The sequence below is a fragment of the Alligator sinensis genome, unplaced genomic scaffold (assembly GCF_000455745.1).
Source record: "Alligator sinensis unplaced genomic scaffold, ASM45574v1 scaffold1107_1, whole genome shotgun sequence".
Lineage (NCBI taxonomy): Eukaryota > Metazoa > Chordata > Crocodylia > Alligatoridae > Alligator > Alligator sinensis.
This window is the reverse complement of record NW_005842787.1, coordinates 376,374-398,615: the sequence shown is the minus strand read 5'-3', so window position 1 is coordinate 398,615 and position 22,242 is coordinate 376,374. Positions and strand designations below refer to the sequence as shown.

Below are 22,242 nucleotides of genomic sequence, written 5' to 3'. Positions count from 1 at the left end.
CCCCCCGCCGGCCCCAGGCGGAGGAGGACCTGGGCGAGCTGTCGGAGCAGTTCTACAAGTACGCTGTGCAGGTCAGCCGTCTTCGCCTGGGTCTCCTCTAGCTGTGGGTGCTGCCGTTTGCCTCCTGGCCTTGCTGCAGAGCCAGAGGTTTTTGGATGTTCCCTGAACTGGGGCCACGGCTTGTTGCGTTCCCTGAACTGGTTGCAGGATCCGGGTGTCCTTGGCCAAGCAGGTATTGCCAGCCAGCTGGCACTTTCCCATTGCTGACTGTCTTGTGTGGTCAGCACGTGGGTGAGGGAGCTTTGCTGAAGCAGTGGGTTCGGGCAGGTCAGAGGTGGGAGGAAGTAGCCTGGTGGCACATTTGTAAGGCAAAAGGGAACGTGGAAACGGCCTAGCAGGATTTGGCTCCTGTCTAGATTCTCCCATTTGACTTTCTCAGTTTGTAAGTAAAAGCTTTCCTTTCTTCCGTCTTCAAAGCTCGTCTGGCTCTAAGAGTTTGTCTGTGAGGCAAAAGGCAGCACAGTGTAGATCCTCTGGGCTAGTGGAGTACTGAAAAAGGCCAGGCATAGTGGTTTGAATCTTTTTTCATTTGCAGTCCCCAAAACATTTTGAATGGAGGTGAAGACCCCTTTGAGTTGTAACCGTGGGTATTCACATACTTTTGAGTGGTTATAGTCATCTTTTGCAGACCCCTTAGACATAGTTTGTGGACCCTCAGGGGTCTGTGGAGCATGGGTTGTAAACCACTGGCCTGTTAGCTCACATGTAACAGTGTGCTAATGCAGCTATGTTGTGTCCATTTCCAAAGCCATCACTGAGCTTGGTATGGCTGGATGGTGTGGCTTTGTGCCACGGAAACTCAATATTTGAGAGCGCACACTTCCATCTAGCTTGGCTTAGCTTTGCCCTGCACTGCATCGAGCTGTGTAGATGTACCCTAAGATTCAAGCTGAGTTCTTTGATCTCCTTGCATGATGGCAGTAATGCTGGATCTGCAGAGCAAACTATGCCTCTGCTTGCGACCACATGATCCCATTGTCTTCAAATTACTGGCAACATTGCAAACCCACTGAAAGGCCTAATTTGTACAGGTATCCCTGCTGGTAGTATTTATATCAGGGGGCCGGGGTGCAAAATGGTGGATCTGGTCAGTGGCCGGACTCTGTTTTTCAGCAGCCCTTGCCTGGGTTGCTGAGGCTGGTTTCCATGGAGACCCCAGGAGCTGTGGAGCTGTGACAGTGTGCACCCAGGGTTTGCATGGAGATCAGCCCCAGCACCACTGGCAAGGCATGCAGCTGGGCAGGGAGCTGCTCCAGGGCTAGGGCTGGGATCTTGCAGTGGTGACAGCATAGTCCGGATCCAGGGCAGAGCTGTGATCTGTTGCTTGCGTGCCCGTGCTTGGGGCATGCGGGCAGCAGATCTCTGCTCTGCCCCAGTTCTGGACCACACTGTCACCACTACAAGTTTCCAGCTCCAGAACAGCTCCCCTGCCCAGCCGTGTGCTCTGCCACTGCTGCTGGGGCTGGTCTTCATGGAAACCCATGCTGTTACAGCTCCCCCACTCTTGGGGTCTCCATGGAAACTGGCTACAGTGACAAAGGAAGGGACTGCTGGGGAATGGAGTCCCACTTGGGCCTGATTCAGCCCATGGGCTGGACTTTGCCCACCTTTGATTTATGTAGTCATGTTTTAACTTCACTTTTGTGAGGGCTGAGGAAATAGCCATTGAGGGATTTTAATGGAGTGAGTGGTGGAGTGTGACGAATTCTGATTAAAAGGTAAGAAGTCATCCTGAGTAGATTTGCTGAAGGAGAAAACTAAAAAGACTTTGACCCACAAAGTAACCAAATGGGGTATTTTAGAATTTTTCACAGAATTAGATAGAAGACAAAGGCTTAACTTTGTCTCCCAGCTTGCAGTGTCCCTGTGAGGTGCACTGGAAATGCTGTTTGAAATAATTCTGCCTCTGCTGGAAACAGAAGAATTGTGGGTGTGTGTTCCTTTTCAGTAGTGAGTCTGGATTTAGACATTTAAAGCTGGTAAGTAGATACCAGGCCTGCTTTGAAAGACATTTTTTACATGTGCCACGCTTTGTGAACTTTGCCTCAAGCACTGCTAAACAAATATATGTTGGAGCAGGCCTTTTGATCCTGTTATTCCCCTGGCTCTTTCTCATAATGGTCTGTGATAGCTCCTTCAGACCATTCTGTAACAGTATTGAGTGGCTAACAGAAGAGTGTTCTGTTGACTCCATTCTCCTGGGCTTGTAGGGTGAAGAAACTGAGGGTTACCCCAATCAAGAGTACCTTTCAGTCCTCCAGACACATAGTACTGAAAGTATTTTCAGTTGATTAATTGCTTTCTGTGGTATGTGTCATTGTAATGTAATCTGGGACTGTCCAACTGGTGGCCCATGGGCCACAAGTGACCCATGGTGGGGTCCATTGCCTGTGGCCTCCCCCCCCCCCCCCCCCCCCAGTCTTTGCCCTTGTGGCAGTGGCCAGGTTGCCAGGCTGCCTTCCTCTGGCTTCTGCTTCCTGCCTCTGCTCCTGAGGGCAAAGTGGCATGGGTGGGGGGGGCGGGCTGTGCGAAACAATCATTGTTTCATTTTGACATCTGTTTCACCATTTTGAAGGGACAGTGTTTTGACATTTGGTTTCATTTTGAAGCACTGTCCAGTTTCATTTAATTTAAACTGTTTCTTTGTTTTGACGTGTTTTAACGTTTCTCCCGTGGGCTATAATGGGAAATCATGAAAATGCCTAAAACTTTATCATTTCTTGCCTGATTTGGATTTATATTGCAGGGATAGTAGCCCCTTCTGAGGGCATGAAGCCTGCCAAGTTTCAAGGAGATAGATGCAGAGGTTTCTTGGAAACCACCTTAAACTTCAAAAAGCAAAACTCATGACACTTGCTGGCAACGGCAGCCTCCTGGCATCCGGCACAGATCTGGGGGCCCACACCCCTGGGAGGCTTGTGGGGCTGTGCCGGACTCCTCCTGGGGGTGCAGGCCCCCGGATTTGCGTCAGATGACATGAGGCTGCTGCTGCTGACTGGGACCGGCGCTGGGCACAGCCCGCACCCAGCACCAGGGAAGACTGATGTTGCTGCTGGCCCCAGGCAGCAATGACAGCCTCCTGTCATCCAGCCTGGTGGTGGGAGGCAGGGGGAAGCCCCACGCAGCCCCACGGAGCTCAGCTTGGCGGTGGAAGATGGAGCACAGCCCTGGTTCTGCCCACCTCCCGCCGCCGGGCTGAGCTCCATGGGGGTGGCAGAGCCGATCCAAGCACAGCCCTGGCTCTGCCTGCCTCCAGGCTGTGCTCCTTGGGGCTGTGGAGCCCCATGGAGCACAGCCCTGGTTCTCCCCTGCCTCCTGCCACTGGGCTGCTTTGACACTTGAAAGGTATTGAAACTTTCAAAATGTTTCAAGTACCCTCGTTTCGTTTTGTTTCAAAGCTGTTTTGAAGCTTTTTGTTTCGTTTTGATTTCTCTGTTTCAAGCTTGAAACACATCCAAACAGCTTTGAAACAAAACACACAGTGAAATTTCGCACAGCCCTACTGTCCATGCTGCATGTGTAGTAGAAGGATGCTGGGCTGCATGCTCAGGAATGGGAGCCAGGCTGCCTGTGCTGCATGCTCAGGTGGGCTGCCTGCACAATGTGGGTGGCAGGGAGAGGTGTGGGGATGCTGTGCATGGGTTAGGGAGGGCTGGGATGTGTATGGCATGGGAGGGAGCAGGGCCAGATTGTGTGGGGTGGAGGATGTGTAGTTTGCCTGGATTGTGCATGTGGCAAGGGGGAAGCTAGTCTGGGCTGCGCACGCAGCAGGGATAGAAGGGAGAGGGAGAGAGCTGGCCTGGGCTGTACATGCAGTGGGTGGGAAGCTGGACTAGGGGTGTGGAGGTAGGGGGGGGCATCCCCTGGGTTGTGGGGCTTCCAGGTCTCCATCAGACACTTTGTCTGGCCCTTGGCTGCTGAGAAGTTGGACAACCTAACTTCTATTGAAGATAAAAAATGGAAAACTGAGTGGACGTGATGAATTGAAGACAGGAGTAAGGACAAGAACATTTGAAAGGAAGGCTGTAGCACATGGACTGATGACTCTGTTCTGTGATATGTACTATACTTTCAAATATTAGAGAAATAATAACTGTTTTTGGTAATCTGTAGAACCATATTTCAGGGGAACACTGGTTCAGTTCAGATGTGAGTAAAAATCTGTTTTTGCTCAGTCCCCAAACTATATTGAAATTCTGTTTCTCAAAAAGGATGTACAAATCCAAATTCAGAGGAGTTGTTCTTTTTACACTTTATTGGATCAGAAAAATCTTTTACAATGTGAATGGAAAACTTTTTTGCCTCCTTCCTTTTCCTTTTAACAGAATATCGGGATTGCAGAAATCTTTGGACACTGATACTATTTTAACATTGGTTTCAAAGAAGGCAAAAAACCCAAAAGTTTTGACTGGCCTAGAAAATGAGTATATCTTGGGGGGTTTTCAGACTGCAAAAGAAGTTATTTTGCTAGGTAATAAAAACTTTTCCTTTCAGAGATGCAATTATTTCTTAATCTTTTTTTTAATATTTACTTAAGTGAAATCTGAACATCTTTTTTTCCCATCAAATAAACATGTAAAGGAAAATACTGATGGTTGGGATTTTTGTTTTTTGTTTTCCTTATAGTTGGTTGAGATGTTGGATATGTCTGTCCCTGCAGTTGCTAAGCTGAGACGACTTTTAGACAATTTGCCTAGAGAAGCTTTGCCTGATATACTGACTTCAATCATTCGCACAACCAACCAAGAGAAGCTTCAGGTATTGCCTTCTTAACCTGCAAGGAGGGGGTAAAGGATTTGGTACTTGTATTTTAATGCATTATTAGATAACTTCAGAATAACACTTACTTGAGTTATAGATGACTAGAGTGCCTCCACCATTAGCTGTTCAGCTGTTGGTGAAAATCTCTGGGGTTTTTTTTCCTTTTCTAAATTATTTGTCACTTGCTTGGCAGGAAACCACAGTAAGTTTCATTTGCCTAATAAGAGATTCTTTGTCTAAATGTTGTGATTCATATGAACATATTTGGAATTCAGTATGAAAGTGAAGGGGTGTGTGTGTACACACATACACAAGTAAAGGAAAAATCAGGGACAGAAGTTGGGGCTTGTGGGATTACTGGAGGAGATCATCCTACAGTTTTCTCAGACGGCTGGGTTGTACCCTCAAGCTTAATAATTGAGAAATGAATGCTGCAGGGGACACACCTAGAATAAAGAGGTGCATTTAGAAAGAGAAGTAGGCTTAGACTAGCTTTTAATTTCCCAGCTTCTTAGCAGCAGTATCATTTCTGAGGGTATTAGATGCCAGTCCTGCAAGTATTATATATACTTCAAACCTTTATCGAATACCTGAGAAGCTCAGTAACGAATGCTGTATACAAATGGCTAGTGAAAACTAGCCATTATGGCCCCCACATTTCTCCACCTTTACTCTGGAAAATTCTTTTAAGGCAAGTGCATTTCTCTGCCATTAAGACAAAGCAAGGTATTACATATTCATTAATCTCAATTAGAAACCGGGCTATTTCTGTTTTCAAAGGTTTCCTTTGCTTCTCATATTTAGTCTGTTTTCTTTCAGTTCTTGGGTTGGAATATTTCCAGTTGCGTTTGCTCTGGTTTAACATCAAATGCAAACCCTGAAGTCATTTCACATACTGCGTGTTCCATTTTTCTGTTAATGGGCACTCTTGCAGGTTTTGTTTTTGTTTTTTGAAAAGTACCTGCCCTGACTCTGATCAAATGTATTAGTAATCCAAAGGACATCTGCAAGTTACTGTTTGCTGGGAATTAAACTTTAAATGATACAGGGAAATGCTGCTAACTATTTTCATTTTTATTCCATGCTTTTAGATTTTGGATGCTGTTAGCTTGGAGGAACGGTTCAAGATGACTATACCATTGCTTGTTCGACAGATTGAAGGTCTGAAGCTGCTTCAGAAAACCAGAAAACCCAAACAGGATGATGATAAAAGGGTAACAAACCTCTAAATACAGGATTTTCAAATGTAATAATGTCAGGTCATTTTTCAACAGTGGCCTCCAAAAATGAACCTGCAGTCATTCATGTTTAATCTGTGGGAGTAATTTTTCATACTCATAGTTAACCTGTATGAACATCTGACTTACATAACATACACAAGTTGGCAATTTTTAATGGTTTTCTAGATGGCTCAATAAAATGTGACACTTTTACATTTTTCACTTTTTGACATCCATTACAAATACAAATTGATAGCAAAGGTATTAATACTTTTGTAAATTCTTTTTGCATGTTGAGTGTTGTCCCATACACAAAAGTGAAAAATTTGAGTAGAGCTTTCAAGTTCACACTGAAGATTCTTTCAGAATATGGACTTTGTTGGGTTTCAGTGTTAGAATTAAAATTTGTAATGGTTTATCCATGAAGCAAATTGAGATCCATAAGTTGCCAAAACATCACATCACAATTTGGTATATATGCAGCCATGTATATTTGCTAATGATGAGCAATTGCTTTCATGGGAAGTAGAGGGTGAAGGGGGTCAAACCAGAGTTTGCAAGCTGCATGGACGTGCAAGTTCAATGTGGCTCCTTAAGAAAGAGAAGTAATTAGAGAAGAAAAACCTGTGTTTTCATTTAGCTGTTTCTTTTTCTTGAGTTTGATTTTTCTTCAACTCTTATTATTTATTCTAAGAAGACATTTTACAACAAATTATTATTTTAGCTGGGACTTTATGAGCCTGTCTACATGTCACCGTGCTTTAGTACTTCCTTTTGGAAGTACCAGGGGAGCGTTCTGCTGCGGCAGTGTAGCTGGCAATCGCATGTGGACCTGCACAATCGCTACTTCGCTGTAGTGCACCACTATGTTGCTGTAGGGCATTGTATAGATGCGCCTTCTGTACACCCCTTTGATTCTGGGACATGTATTTCTTGAAAGTTTTATGTCATGTCCTACTTTATTCTAACAGTATAGGTCAGACCTTTGTAATTACTATAGAATATACTACAGAGATTTGAAAAGCATTTTAACAGTACCTTCAGATTTCTTTCTTGTCATCTGGAATCTTAGTGTACTTTGTAGATAGATTCAAAAGGACCTGTCTGCTCATTTTAATAGATGCTATTATGTATCGAGTAAGTTTATGAATTGTAATCAGATCTGATTTTCTTTATAACATGGATCAAATAACTTCTTGCAGTAGTTTATGGTTCTTTCTCATAACCTCAATTTATAGTATGATTTTTCAAAAAGATATTGAGGTGCAACTGTGTACCTCTCTTATGCTTCTTAGGTTGTAGCTATTCGTCCTATTAGAAGGCTCAATCACATTCCAGGTGCTGCAGAGGAAGAGGAGGAAGAGGAAGATCATGATGATGTTGTCATGCTAGAAAAGAAAATTAGAATATCCAGTATGTCAGAGCAAGCTCTTAAAGTATGTCTAAAAGAAATGAAGAGGTAGGTGATAAAGCCTCTAAAATAGCACCTTTTTTAATTGTTTAATTTACTTTAAGACTTAAATTAGCCAGTCTTGCCATATATTTTTTTTTCTTGTGATGTTATTTTTTGCTGATTATTTTGAGAAATAGTTGTTTTTATGCCTGGGTATTTCATCTCTTTAGAGTGCCCACAATTAAGAAAGCACGTGATGTTTAGAAATGGGTATAACATTACAGTACAAACATTAAGCCTCTGTATACCTCTGAAAATGGATAACATTCTCGGTCTTTAAATATATAGTAGGGAAAGTTTGACCTTTGTGGCGCCATGATACAAAATACGTCTGTAACCTAAACGATCTGAATAGCTAAAAGGATTAAAATAAAGGGGAAGAACGCTATCATGAAATTAGTGTTGATCGCATGATGCAGGTTCTGTTGGATGACAGAAAATGTTGCTTTCCTTTATTTAAAAAAAAAAAAGCATTGGTACCATCTTTGGTTAATAATGAATAACCACAAAAAGGCTTGTTGGAGAGACAATAGTCATGATCATGTAATGAGATTATCAGAATGTGTATTCACAAAAGGGCCAAATTATGAGTTCAAAGATAATTTTAATTTTGGCATTTCCTTCCCCTCATAGCCACTTACTTTCTAACTCTACCTGCCATGCTGCAGCCAACTCCATCTTCTCCCCCAACACTATGAACAGCCCAGTTGCCTAGGCTGGAGGCTGTTAGGTGGTCTGTGGGGGTGGTATATACATGATCTGGGTAAATAAGAGTTGTAACTGGATGGAGTGAGGATGGAATGTCTGGGGCCGTGAGCTGTTAAAATTAAATCTTCTGCTGAGTATTGGCAAGCTGTAGTTTTCAAAGGCTTAGAACTTGGCCGGTTTTGGGTAGGTTCTCCTGAGGATGGCAAAAGATACATTCCTGACATGGTCTCCTGAGTTCCAGTGTAGTGTATTAACCATCAGGTCAAACTGAGACTTAGTTGTTTTTCTCTGTATTGAAATTACCAAAATAGAAATAAGGTGAGAAATGTTAGAGGTATATTTCAAGGGAATTAAATCTCTGCTGCCTCCTTGCATTTGCACTTTTTGTACAGACTCATAAGTAAAAAGAGGTACAGGAAACCCTTGCTATTCATGATCTCCAGATTTGCGGATTCAAATATTCATGTGGGAGGGCAGAGCCGGGAGGCAGGTGGAGAGCGCTGGGGACGTGGAGGGAGGTGGCGGCATCTTCTCCCCTGGAGGCAGCCACAACGGTGCTCAAGTGGGGGGAAGGGTTGGTTTCCAGGCGCTGCGGGGGAACCCCGGGGACAGAGAGGGAGGCAGCGGTGGTGGCATCTTCTCTGCAGCCCGAGGCAGCTGCGGCAGTGCTCAGAGCAGCCGTGGCGGCATTCGGGGGGGGAATGAGGTCAGTCCCCAGGCACTGTGGGGGAGCCCTGTAAAAAATGGGGGGAGCAGGTGGCAGCTGTGGGGTCTGACAGGGAGCCCCGTCAGTATTTGCAGGTTTTGCCATTCGCAGGCATTTCCGGAACGTATCCCCTGCGAATGGCGAGGGTCTCCTGTACACATAATCTGGTTATTGGAGGCCCAAGTGCTGGTTTGCACAGTCTTCTATAACTAATACAGGGAACTAACACCAGCTTCTGGTAGAAATTATTCAACAGAATGAGCAGTAAAGCAATGGAAGGGCTGTCAGGAAATACTGCAAGGCATTACCACTGCAGTTATTAAAAAACAAATCCAAGATGGGTATGATATAGGAAGGTCTTAAATGAAGATAAGTGTCATATTCTTTCAAGTGAATCATGTAAAGTAATACGTGAAAAGCTAATGATCCATGTTGATTTAGGAACGTGCTTTAGGTGTTGTGCACACACGTTATATGCAACATGTGGAACTTGCATACCTACATCAGTGAGACAAATCTAGCCTTATTTATTTTTTTTAAAGAAATTATATTTAGGGGTGCACCAATAAAGATTTTCTTCGCCGATACTGATAGCCGATTATTAACCAGCCATATTGGCTGATACCGATCCAATAACTGATTTACAGGAATGCAGCTGGATAGCATACAGAGCAGCTCCCTGCACGTAAGTCTGGAGGGGAACAGGTGTGGGGGAGGGAAGGAGTGTGGGGGTGGGGGCAGATCGAGGTCCCCACAGTGAGGGAGGGAGTGGGGCAGGGGCTGGGGGTGCTGTCCAGCTAGGGTGGTGAGCAGGCAGTGAGGCAGGGGCTGGGGCAGAGATTAGGGCAGAGCCGTGGGGATCAGCATCCCAGTGCTTAAAATTGGCAGCAGCGGAAACTAAACTAAAGCTTGTCCAATGTGCTTTAGTTCAAGCGCTGGATAGCATACAGAGCAACCCTGCCCTGGCTCCGGGTCCTGTATACTGCCTTGGCTGGGCAGTGCCCCCATCCCCAGCCTCTGCCCCTGCCCCACTCCCTCCCTCATTGTAGGGGCCTTGATCTGACCCCCCCCCCCCCGCCGTCGTTGCTGCCCCCCCCCCCCCCCGCCCAGCGCATCTTCCCCTCTGCAGATTTACTTGCAGGGTGCTGTTCTCCATGCTGCCTGATTGCATTCTGGGCCATGTGCACGCATGTGGGGCCCTGGCCAGAAGGTATATCATATTTATTGGCAGCACTATCGGCTAAACTGACCAAAAAAACCCAATATCCAATAATGTTAATTTTTCTTTCATCGGTGCTGATCTGATATGCAACCAGTATATCACTGCACCTCTAATTATTAGCCATGTAATATTCCTGTTAAGAATGGATGCTGCTATTTTATGCTAATTATGAACATGCTGTTTTAATTTAGTGATTTACAATCTTAAAAATGAGCAGGGCATTGTTTTGTAGCATTAACATTTTCAGTGTAGTAGGGAATGCTGTGGACTTCAGTGTGCCAGAAATGGACCTTTGTAGAAGGGAAGGAAATCTCATCTTGTGCTTTCCATCTCCTGAATATTCTTATGCAGTTTTTCATTCAAATAATTTTTAGATTAAAAAAGATGCCTCAATCAATGCCAGAATATGCTTTGACCAGAAATTATTTAGAACTGATGGTGGAACTTCCGTGGAACAAAAGTACAAAAGGTGAGTGCATTTTAGCCTTCTTTGATACTACTTATGTGTTATGCAGAAATTCTAGGAGAAGTGTCTGTCATTTGACATTTGCTGTGTGTACTTGGGTCTGGCTCTTGAATTTTTGTCTGCCAGCAAAAACTGCCTTGATGTGCTAATTTGATGTTTAGTTCTTCCTGATTGAAAGATTATCTTTTAGTCAAGCAGTCTAGATGATATAAATGGAGTTAGTTTTTCTTTTTTCTTTCAGCAGGTCCTGACATTTTTATTATTTTGTAAAATAATTCTTTCCACTGTTTTGGTAATATGGAATTGAATGGAACCTCTTGTGTCATTAAGTTCAGTCTCCTGCTTCAACTGGGAACCAAGTCATATAGGACACTTTTACATATGTTTTGGTGGGGGGGGCAAGGTGCCTATAAGTGCCACTCTAATTAACGTGCCACAGTGTCTTATGTATCTGGGTCCCTGTGCTTAAAAATGGCAGTTCCGAGCTTTAGTTTAAGTGCCCCCACTTCTGCTGCCATTTTTAAGTGCAGGGACACATACACAAGACACAGGAGGCTGCTGGAGCACAGTAGTTACTGCACTCCAGCAGACTTGATTAATTGCATCTGCTCCAATGCGCTGTAATTACAGCACATTGGAGCAGCCTCCGCACTCATATACAGGCACCCCTAATTCCTTTAGGCCTTGGTCAGACAAATTTTGTAGTTGTTCCAATATTTTACTCCTTTGATAGTCCCCCTAAGAAACCTACCATTTTCATACCCTAATGCAATGAAGGTTACTTGTTTAATATTGACTCTAGGAAGGCTACTGATTTCTTTCTTTCTTTTTTTTAATCGGTGGTTTTCAACCTTTTGGCTCCACTGGCCAAATGAGTGGTATGGGGTTGGTCCATGGACTGGATTGCCTTGGCCCTGTGCCCAAGGATCAGGCCTGTGCCTGGATCTGGCCCACACTATCCCTACCTGGCCTCATGTGCTGCCTCCACTGGGCTCTGTGCATGGAGGTAGGGGCCCTGGGAGCCCACACCACTACCATCCAGCCCTCCATGAAAAGATCAGGCTATCGGGCCTCATGCTATCTTTCCCTGACCCCACTTGTAGGAATTGGGTTCTGTGGTCTGCACCAGCTCCACATGCTGGGATTGGGACCCCACATCGCCTCTGCCTGGTGCCACTTGCAGATCCAGATTCCACCCAGCCCTGCATGCCAGGATCAGGCCCCACACTAGTGTGCATGCCTGATCTAGCCCAATCTGTAAACATTTTTAGGCTGTCAAAAACAATCTTTTGGGAAAGGTTAGAGGGAGGAAACACTATCCTTTTCTTCTGTTAGGATTTGCTACAAGAATGGTGATCTATATGAAATCACCATCAGTGCTAGTCTCCAATCAGTGCTAGTAGACTAGCTATAAACCAATGTATGCCTGTTGTTCACCCACATGAGATTCTAAAACTGTGGCAAGGGGGTAAAAAAACTATATAGTCAAGTCATACAGGCTAACTTCCTTACAAAAAGGGAAGAGAGAAATGTACTTAATTAGTAGTGGTTTGAATATTGTGCCGTCAGTCTTAGAGATTGGTTTGTTTGTTTTTTTTGGTGGGTGCTTCTAGGGACACTTAAGATTTTGCCATTCACATACAATAGTAAACATTGTCTGCCATATAGAAATAGTTGCGTTTAATTTTAAAAGAAAATATGCTGACATCCTTATTGGTGTATCATAGACCGGCTGGATATTCGTGCAGCCAGAGTTCTTCTGGATAATGACCATTATGCCATGGAGAAATTGAAGAAGAGAGTATTGGAGTATTTAGCTGTCAGGCAACTGAAAAACAACCTAAAGGGACCCATTCTTTGCTTTGTGGGTCCCCCTGGAGTTGGTAAAACTAGCGTGGGAAGATCTATTGCAAAGACACTGGGTCGAGAGTTCCACAGGATTGCCTTAGGAGGAGTATGCGACCAATCGGACATTCGAGGCCACAGGTATCTTTATCCTCCTTCTGTGCTTAAAGTTTTCTACTGTATATTCTGGTAGTTCTTTGATCTTTAGTGTAATTAATGCTTCTAAAAACACTAGTTGTGACATGAATGTTATAGAAAGGAAATAATAATATTGAAGGATGTTGAATATTAAGAGCGACTGGGCTTTTTAACCTTGTCTGCTGCTGCTCTTTGTTTTAGTTGTAGAGTATATAATGTGTAGAAACCTACTTAACGTGCAATTTTGTGGATTTCGTGGAAGCTGTGAAATTTTGCATTGTCCTCAAGATCTGTGAAATACACCCCCCCCCCCCCAAAAAAAAAAAAGAAAAGAAAAGAAAAGAACAACACTTACTAAAAAAAAAAGTGCTGGCTCCCCAGTGTGTCAGCAGTCCGCATAGCCACTGCGGCCCAGCTTTGCAGCCTGCTGGGGGGAAGTGGGGAGCTGCCAGTGCAAAGGGGTGCAGCCAAGATGGCCTGCCTTTTCTGCCCTCTTGCCTCCCGCCCCTCACTGTTGATTGGCTGAGAGGGCAGCCCACCCCTCTCCACCAGTCAGTGGCAAGGGTCCGGCCATGTAACAGACTGCTCTCTCGACCAATCAGTGGTGAGTGGCAGGGCCACCAGGGGCCTTTGGCCAATCAGTGGTGAGAGGTGGGCTTGCTGTGAAAAGGCTGTAAAATCGACTCTGTGGCCTGCAAAAATCCCTTTCGCTCAGTGCAATTTAGGTAGCTTACTAAGCTAGGATTTGCTACAAGAATGGTGATCTATATGAAATCACCATCAGTGCTAGTCTCCAATCAGTGCTAGCAGGAAGCTTACTATTGGGAAGCTTACTAAGAATCTGTAGATCTGGAACTCTTACAGGCTTGAAAATAGTGTAAAAGGTTCTTTGCCTAATCAGGGACCAGTACATGTCACATGGGAGGAGAAGGGGACAGTTCTAAAAATTTTGTTGTCCAAGATGAAATTCAGTGCATTTCCAAATGTTATAAAGCTAAAAATTTTCTGATAATCAACAAAGATTATTCCTTAGTTGGTTTGTTACCCGTTATCCCAGGACACTTTCTCTTAAGGCAATGGTGTGAGTTCTGACATCGCTATTATTAGGAAGAAATTAAGATAGAAAATGCAAAGCAAAAGAATAGTGGGGTGTTCCTCTCCCAGCTGGATGGCTACTTCCATCTCCTGTGTTTAGGCGGGTTGGAACTGAACTTCAGGAGAAACTGTCATGCATACAATTATTCTTTCTGGGTGGCTCTGATTTTTCTCCCCGTTAATATTTTTATTAATTGAAATACCAGATGAACACCAACTGATTTTTATTAGTCAGGCATATAAGGGTGCACACCTCATCCAGTGAAGCAGATACTTAACTGATGCTGGGGAAAAACAGAATTTGAATATTGCTATAATATTTGTGGAATTGAAAATATTTTGTTTTCAGCATCATTAGCTTTATTTCAACAAGACTTTATTCAGTGGTTCATTTTGAACTTGAAGAATCCAAAAGAACTGATTTTTTTCATTTTTTTTTAAACATGAACAAGAATCCTTTCCATCTTATTACTTAATAAATTTTGACTGTATTTAATTTTTTCCCTTTAGTTTATGCAAATTACCTATTCACTTCTTACCAGTTCCTTCACCTTGAGGTGTAACACTTTTCCCAGTGTTTGGCAATAGCTGTAGTTACTGATGGTTTTCATGTTTACTGCATTTAGAGAAGAACAGAAACCATGTCTGCACAAGGAAAATACAATAAGAAGACCTGAAATATAAGGCATACTAGTCAGCCTTGGATAGCTGTGTTAGCAGATCCTATGTGGCCTGCCATTGGTTTCTAAGTTCCAGCAGACCAAAAGTTCCCAGCCGCAACTTCATCCACTTATTTCATCAGTGTCAATAGACAGAAGATTTCACTTAGAAGCCACATCTCTTCCTTAAATACTAGTGACACCGTGCTTTTTTTTTTGGCTCTCCAACAATTATTTATCTTGCTTGTATGTTTTCTTCTAGAGTTAAACATGGACCTTGGTGTATAGAGCAGTGGTGCTCAACCTTTTTAGCCAACAAGCTGGATGGGTGGTGCCTGTTCCATCCATGGGCCGGATCTGGCTCATTGTCCCGATCCAACACCCAGGGTGGTCGTGCTGGGACCCCATCCAGCCATTCATGGAGCAAGGGAGTATGGCCCATCCCCAACCCATCCCCATGGGATAGGGAGGAAGGAGGCTTGACCCAGTCCCAGACCAGCCCTGCGGGGGGCGGGGGGGAAAGCTAGGTTTACTAAGCTGGGTTTTCCTGGACATGTCTTCTTTTTGGGTCCTCCCATCTCTGTCAGGGCAGTTTTTTAAAATATCAGCAAATGTCCAGGATCTTGCTCTGCCTCTGCCCCAGTAAGGAGTTGCTTGGGGCTAGGGACAGCAGGGGAAGGTGATTGGAGGCAGGGAATCATGTGCTGTGATTCCAGCAGCCAGGCAGCTGTAGGCAGAGGTGCATGTGTGCGCGCATCTGTGCATGCCTGCTGCTACTGGGGTTGCAGCAGGGCAGGGGAAGGGGGTGGGTGAGGAGGGGTTCTTCTGGGGCATTAAGGAGCTGCATGAGCAGCAGGGCTGGGCAGTGAGATGCAGGTTCGGAGTGAGGAGGGAGGCAGTGGGCTTCAGGTCAGGAGTGAGAGGTACCGGCAGGGCAGGGCAGGGGCAGGCAGTGGACTGTAGGTCAAGAGTGAGGGGCACCAGCAGAGCTGGAGGGGCCAGGAGGCTGCAGGTTGGGCGTGAGGGGCATCAGCAGGGCTGGGGGAGGCAGGGGGTTTTGGGTCAGGAGTGAGGGGTATCAGCAGGGACAGGGGGGTTGCAGGTTGGGAGTAAAGGTTATCAGCATAGTCTGGAAGCAGGGTACTGTGGGTCAGGAGTGAGGGGCAGCAGCAGGGCTGGGGGGACTGTGGCTTGGGAGTGAGGGGTAGGGGCAGGGCATGGGCATATCACTGCCTCCTCCCACAGTCATATACCCCTGTGGGGTGTGGCATTGGGAAGGGTAGCAATATTAACTGTCACTGCTCCACCACTGGCAAATTTCCTGACCTGTGGGGAGTCCCACAGGCCAGATGCCATGGCTCTGTGGGCGACATTTGGCCTGCAGGCAAGAGGTTGAGCACTCCTGTTATAAAAGAACTTGTTACACCAGTTTTCAGTAGTAGATTCAAAATGGAGCCTCATGTTTTTAGTATGAGATATCCAGTGTTTGTGCAAATGCTTCAAGGTGCCAGAGAAGTTTAAAAGAATCAAACCAAATGAAATACATTGCATCTTGGCTCCCTTTTTTACAGATGATTTTCCTACTATTTAGTGCAGTAGCTGTTTTTAAAATAATTTGAGCTCTCTTTCTGTTAGTCAGTTAAATTGTCTGTCACTTTTACTGCCTAATGTCAGATCAACTTTGTTAGAGCAGAACATTAAATCCAGAACAGTGGGTTGTTTTTTCTGTTTTGTTTTTGGGGTTTTTTGTTTTAAAAAACTGATGTGCTTCAAAGCGCAGAGAACAGGTTGGAAACTGTTTTTAAACTTCTGTTAATGCTGAACAACGTTCTGTTCTTGCATGTCCCACCATGATATATATATTTACCAAAATGGATATTACTAACATTAAACTTCTGGTTTCAGAGGGAATTTTAGAATTCTCCTGTCACTGAGAGCTAAATTTTGAAAAGTGAATCCTGTATGTGTTTTAGTGATAGCATGCAGTTTATAGCTTGCCCAAGGCGTGTTCAAGTTTGTGGATTTTGGGAGGGGGGGACATACAGCTAAGACTAGACTTTTTAATGTCTTACCATGTTTCCAAATTATTCAGGCATTGGTAGAAGACTGCCTACATATATAAGTATATGAGCTCTGTATTATAGATCATATATTCTTAATTCAGGTGTTTTAGATGACTTTGCACTTGTTAAATACAGAATTAAAAGTTTGTTGCATATTGCTATTCAAACTGAAACCACTAGAGGCTGTTAAATACTACTGAAAGAAGTTTACATAGATGCTAAGTAACATATTTGTCAGGAGGAAGTTGGGGGTAGGACTTCAGTCTGGGTATTCAGTTTCCAGGGGAGTGCTCTGCCTGCATCATTTACTGAAGTCATCAGTAACTTCTTTAGTTACCAACAGTTAGTCACAGTTTTATCAATCTTATTTCACATTCTTCAGCTCATCCTTATTGTGCAACACTATTTTTATTTTATTTTAATGACCTTTAATACAGTTTTGAAATGAAATGCTTTGGGCCATTATCAGATATTATTCTATATGCATTATTTAAATTGAAGCTTTACAAAGAGAACTATTCTAATAGTATAAAGGCCTTAATCTGTCTGTCTGTCCATGACACTTTGTTCACGCTCTGATTGGCTGACAAACAGCCAATCAGAGTGTGAAGAAGTGTTCGGACAGGTGGCAGTGCGCCACCATGATGGTGGGGACACAGGGGATGGAGCGGAGGGGGGGCGAGGGGGAGCACAGCTGTCCTTGCCCCCCTCCCCCCTGTCCTGCTCCCTGTAGGTGGCAACAATGGAGTGGAGTGGGGGGAGGGGGACGAGGCCACCAGAGCTGGCCTCGTCCCTCCCCCCCTTGCTCCTTGGAGGTGGCAGCGGTGGGGAATGGGGTCAGTGTGCCGCGGGGGGGCGAGGCCACCAGTACAGGCGTTGGCATGCCCCTCCTCCCTTCTGTTGTCTCTGCCTGCAGGGCCGACGTGGTGGGAGGTGGAGTGGGCCCGATGTGGGGGGCAGGGAGGAGTGGGTGCACTGTGGCTGTGGTGGCAGTGAGGGGAGGGGGAGAGTGGGCCAGGCAGGGGGACAGTGGGGGGGTGCAGTGGGGGAAGGGGAGGAGGAGGAGCGAGCCCGACCAGGGGAAGAAGCTGCTCTGCTGTGGCGGCGGCGCGGGGGGGGGGGGGGGGGGGGAGCTCCTGGCCTGCCCCACGTGGCAGCAGCTAGGGGAGGGGAGGAGCAAGCCTCCTCCTACCCTCAGGCCCAGGGCCGCTCCTCCTGTCCCCCTGCCACTGCTGGATCATCCTGGAACCACTGCTGCCCTGCTGCTACGCCAGCCCGGCTCCTCCCCTCCCCTCCCCTCCCCTTGCTGCTGCAGCAGGGGTGGGGGGAGCAGGCCTGGATCCCAAGCAGCAGGAGGGAAAGGGGGAGTGGGCCCAGACGGGGCGGGGCATGGGGCTCCATCCCTGCTTGCTTCCCCCCCTCCATCACTGTTGACGGGCAGTTAGCTAGTCTAACTATAAGTATTCTTAAAATAGACTGATTGAAAAATGTTTGGCTAGCAATATTTTACATGATGGAAGAAGGTAGTACTTCTAATGTAACTCAATATCAAGCTAAGAAATAAATAGCTGAAGACCAAAAAATGTGTATATACTAGTCATCCATTTAGTTAATAGCTGAATCTAAACGTCCTTCCTTACCAGCATTTCAGGGTCATCTGTGTAATGTTAGGACAGGTGTCCAGGGAATCCATACACACAATAGGATGGGTTAATGTGACGTTCATAGATGTTAGGGTTGGAAGGGACCTTAATAGATCATCGAGTCCGACCCCCTGCATAGGCAGGAAAGGGGGCTGGGGCTAGATGACCACAAATGTTGGTAAATCTGCTTTGAAATTTCCCTGCTTTTGTTGAATACACAACTGTTTTCATACGTGTCAGATTTGCATGTCAATTTAGTAAAAAAACCCTTAATTTTCTGCAGATATGTCCAGTTTATTTTCCATATATACATGAATAGCTTTCATAAAGTCCTTCAATTAAATTGGCCCTGATTCTGCATTTTAGCCTGCCTTTGTATCCATATGGTACTTTCACTGGGGCTGTAGGCAGGTGAAAGGCTCAATCCATGAGGTTCCCATTGCAGGATCAGGGCTGGAATAAAATTGTACCATATAACTTTTCATGCAAACTGTATTCTAGTATGTTTTACTTAGCAAAAGGAACATACCTGTAGAGTTGTTTGATGAGTAGTATCAGATAAATTTAAAGGTAACGAAACAAGAGAAAAGAGATACAGGAGTGGCTGGAAAGAGATGTGTGCTGCTTTGTAGAAAACAGTATGTAGGCTGATGCCTAAGCTGAAAGACGCACAAGACTGAAATTACTCATATGCGTCGTTCTTAATGCATCTGGCCAGTGTTGTATCTATTGGCCTCTAACCATGCTGAAATCACTGAAGAAAGTTTTGTTAACATGGTAGCAACATGTCTGTGTATCTTTAGTGCTTTTAAAAGATCCATTTTTTTAAATCACTTTTGTTTTTGTTCTTTAAAAAATCTAAACTATCAATCACTGTTTTGGGCTACTGATTGTTTGCAGGAGAAAGGGTGTATATTGAATTGATTTAGCAGCAAAAAAAGTAGTTACAGCATTGGGACATCAGACGTGTTCTGGTGAGCATGCAGTTCCATGTGATGCACAAATGTGGCAGTATGGAAACACCTAGTTTTTCCCATTTAAGCACAGATCACATGCTTGCAGCTGGAATTCATGTGAATCCTTTTTTCATTATCCTATGAGTGCCGCTACTGTTCTGTAGTCTCAAAATGAAGTCAGCATTGCTGTACAAAAACAGAACCGCTTTATCAGACATCTTCCAGCTGTCCTTACCTGTCATCACTCATATACTCCATATGTAAAGATTTGCATCAAACGTGAAAGCAGAAAACTTCTCTCTTGAACAGGGAAAATTAAAACCTACTAGAAACTTTAAAAATGTGGGGGGGGTTTTTAAGTTGCTTCTGCACTGTTTGCTTTGTTTTATGTCTGGTTTGTTTTATGTCATAGCTTTACATTCTTGGTTTATATTTCTTTGAAACAAGAATAGAGTCTTGTTTTAGTCATGCTGGTGCAAGCAAGATCAGCAACCAACTCATTATTCTAATTACCTGTCATATGCAAGTAGTCTAACTTATATTGCATCACCCCTTATTCATGAGCAATATACTTCTGGTCAGGTGTACATTTAGGCTAAGTAGAGATGGTCAAAAAGCTGAGGTGAATTGATTGAATTTAGGCAGCTTCCTTTGAACTGCCTAGATTGAACCAATAACCAACTGAACCAGCTGCCACAGGAGGGAGGAGTCATCCTTTGGTCCAGGTGTCTGCTCATGCAGTCTAGCATGGGGGCACTGGAGAGCCCCTGCCTTGGGGAGGTTCCCTCCCACCCCCGCTCAGGGCAGCCCCAGGGAGCTGAAGGGAATTCCTCCCTTCCTGAACCCCACAGCTGCTTGCCTCAGCCCTTCGAGTTTCAGGGATAGCCTGGGGAGTAGAGAGAAATTCTTCCACTCTCCTGCAACTGGGGGCTCTCTGGTGCTCATACTCCCAGGGCCTTGGGAAAGCCTTCTCTCTCCCTCCTGTGGCAGAATTCCTCCCCCCCCTGCTCCCTGGGCTGCCAAGAGTCAAGAAACCCCCACCACAGGGGCTTTCCCTCTCCCCTGTGTGCTGTGTTGACCCTGGCTAGAGGGGTCTGGGGGTCTGTTCCCCTGCCCCTTCCCCCCATCCCTACGGGCTGATGGACATGGGCAAGAAATGGGCTAGGGAGCAGAGGGGAGGGGCAGTCCCTTCTCCACTGGAGCAGACAGCATAGTCCAGGGCTGCAAAGCATCCTGGGATGCTGGGGGATTGTGAAGTAACTTGAACTAAGAAGGGATCTGGGACAGATGTTCCATAAACCGGTTTGACCTAAATCAGTTAAATCTGATACTACATCCAGCCAGGTTTATCTTAAATTGGTTTTGGCCATTTTTGAAAGTGATTTATTTACACTGAACTTCTGTTCTGCTACAGGTTTAAACCAGTTTCTGATCACTTAAACCAGTTTACATGTAACTTCTGTCCCTGGCTTTGTAATCTTCTGCTGGCATATTCTGTTTTGGTCCGGTGCAAGAAGAGGTGTGATCACTGACCTATGTAGATATGCAGACAGAAGCCCTTAGTATAGAATTAGAAAAGCTGAACTTTTGCTGATATAGCTCATTTGACTTGTGGCATGTGGCTTATTGATAATGGTACATACTGCAGTTTTTTCAGTATAGATTCATCCATACTAGGACCTCTTCTGGTACTTTATACTAGTATTCCCATGCCAGACATCCCATGTCTGTAGCATGGACATGGCTTTTGTTTCTGGAAACTGGAATAGGTGGTGTTTCATATGCACTAAACTAACATCTTAATTTTTTCCAAGGAAACTGAATTTTTTGTGAAAGTTGCTTATGCAAAAATTAACCCTCTTATTCTTTGATCCATTATTTTCTTCACTTAGCTGTCTTGTGTGTTAATCCAAATGTTGAACTGAACAATTTCTAATAGCTAAGCCCTGTGTGTTGGTACCTTCTCTGAGTCACAGCTGGGGCTGCTGACATGGAGCAAACCTCACCCACTCGCTCCTACTCTGTCTGCCACTAAGCACATGAGAGAGAGAGCAGGGCCGAATGCATGCTCAGGACAGCATTAAGGCAGCTATGTTGCATCATTCCTGGGAATTGTCATGTGTTAAACTGGAGCAGTTGGGCAGGGTTTGCTTCACAGGGGCAATTTAAGGTACAGCCCAGGAGTGACATAGACAAGCCCCCCCCGTTTTTAGTGATTTCAGTTGTCGTCAGGACCTGTTTTCATCTAAGAGTTATATATAGCTCTTACACATTTAAAAACTTTCCCACCTGGAAATTATAGGAAGTATGCTTTGAAGCATTTGCAGATTCAGTTAAATACATCTCACTGTTGAAATGCAAAATTGGCTTGTAAGCTATCTAAAATCTAAACCATCTTTCAACTCAGATGTATTTTGACATGCAAGCTGTAAGTATGTCATATAGCAAAAGATCCCCCTTATAATCTTCACTCAGTTATATTATGCACCACTAGGGCAGGCATTTTTGGCAAAACACTGTTATACTCCCCCACCCCCCCCCCCCCTACACATAACTTTACCCCCCCCCCCCCCCCCAATAATACTGTATCATCTCTGCTTCGGCCAGAGTGGGTGAAATTAAAACAAATTTTGCAAGCAACTGTGTGTGTCTGAGTAAATCTGATTAAACTTTTCACAGTAGTCTGCTACAAACCTTAAAAATACATCTCTATCCAGCAGTCTACTAAATCTGTTCTGGTAACATATTTATATCTTTGTTACTACTTTAAATCTTAAGTTGCCTGCAAAACTTACTGTTTCCTTTTGTAATTGTTAAATCTTTTACTGAACCATATACCTGAATGGGAGCAATCCTGTTGGTAAGAGCACTTTAAGACGTTTACTCTCTTCAAAATGTATGTAGAAGACTTTCAAGAGTAGCATGATGCTTTGCTTTGAATGGTAATCTTACATTCCTAAAAGTTGCTCTATATTTGGTGCTGTAGACATGAATGAATACTTAGCAGGATAGAGAACGCATATGAGGATAATGAGACCAGCATTTGTCAATAAGAAATCTTGCATAGTAAGGTTTTTGGTCTTGGTCGTAAGGATTTTTTTTAACCAGACATAATTGTAAATAAATCCTTTAGTTTCAGACATTCTGAGAAATATGTTCTAAGGTTTATTATTATCTATTGTACTAGTGAGAGATCTCCAGGAGCTGTAAGTGCATTTTTTTAACAGCAAGGTACATGTTTTGTTTC

At 44.5% G+C, this 22,242-nt stretch overlaps 1 protein-coding gene across 1 annotated transcript in view; it reads left to right on the top strand.

Annotated features, from left to right (window-relative positions):
• Positions 1 to 7: 7 nt before the first annotated feature.
• LONP2 (lon peptidase 2, peroxisomal) overlaps positions 8 to 22,242 on the top strand; it is a 78,462-nt gene continuing 56,227 nt past the window's right edge. The window contains exons 1-6 of the mRNA XM_006034971.3: positions 8 to 71; positions 4,687 to 4,818; positions 5,913 to 6,035; positions 7,337 to 7,500; positions 10,505 to 10,599; positions 12,324 to 12,582. Of these exons, the coding sequence (XP_006035033.2) occupies positions 4,696 to 4,818; positions 5,913 to 6,035; positions 7,337 to 7,500; positions 10,505 to 10,599; positions 12,324 to 12,582 (764 nt within the window). The 5' untranslated portion in view covers positions 8 to 71; positions 4,687 to 4,695. The remainder of the gene's footprint in view (positions 72 to 4,686; positions 4,819 to 5,912; positions 6,036 to 7,336; positions 7,501 to 10,504; positions 10,600 to 12,323; positions 12,583 to 22,242) is intronic.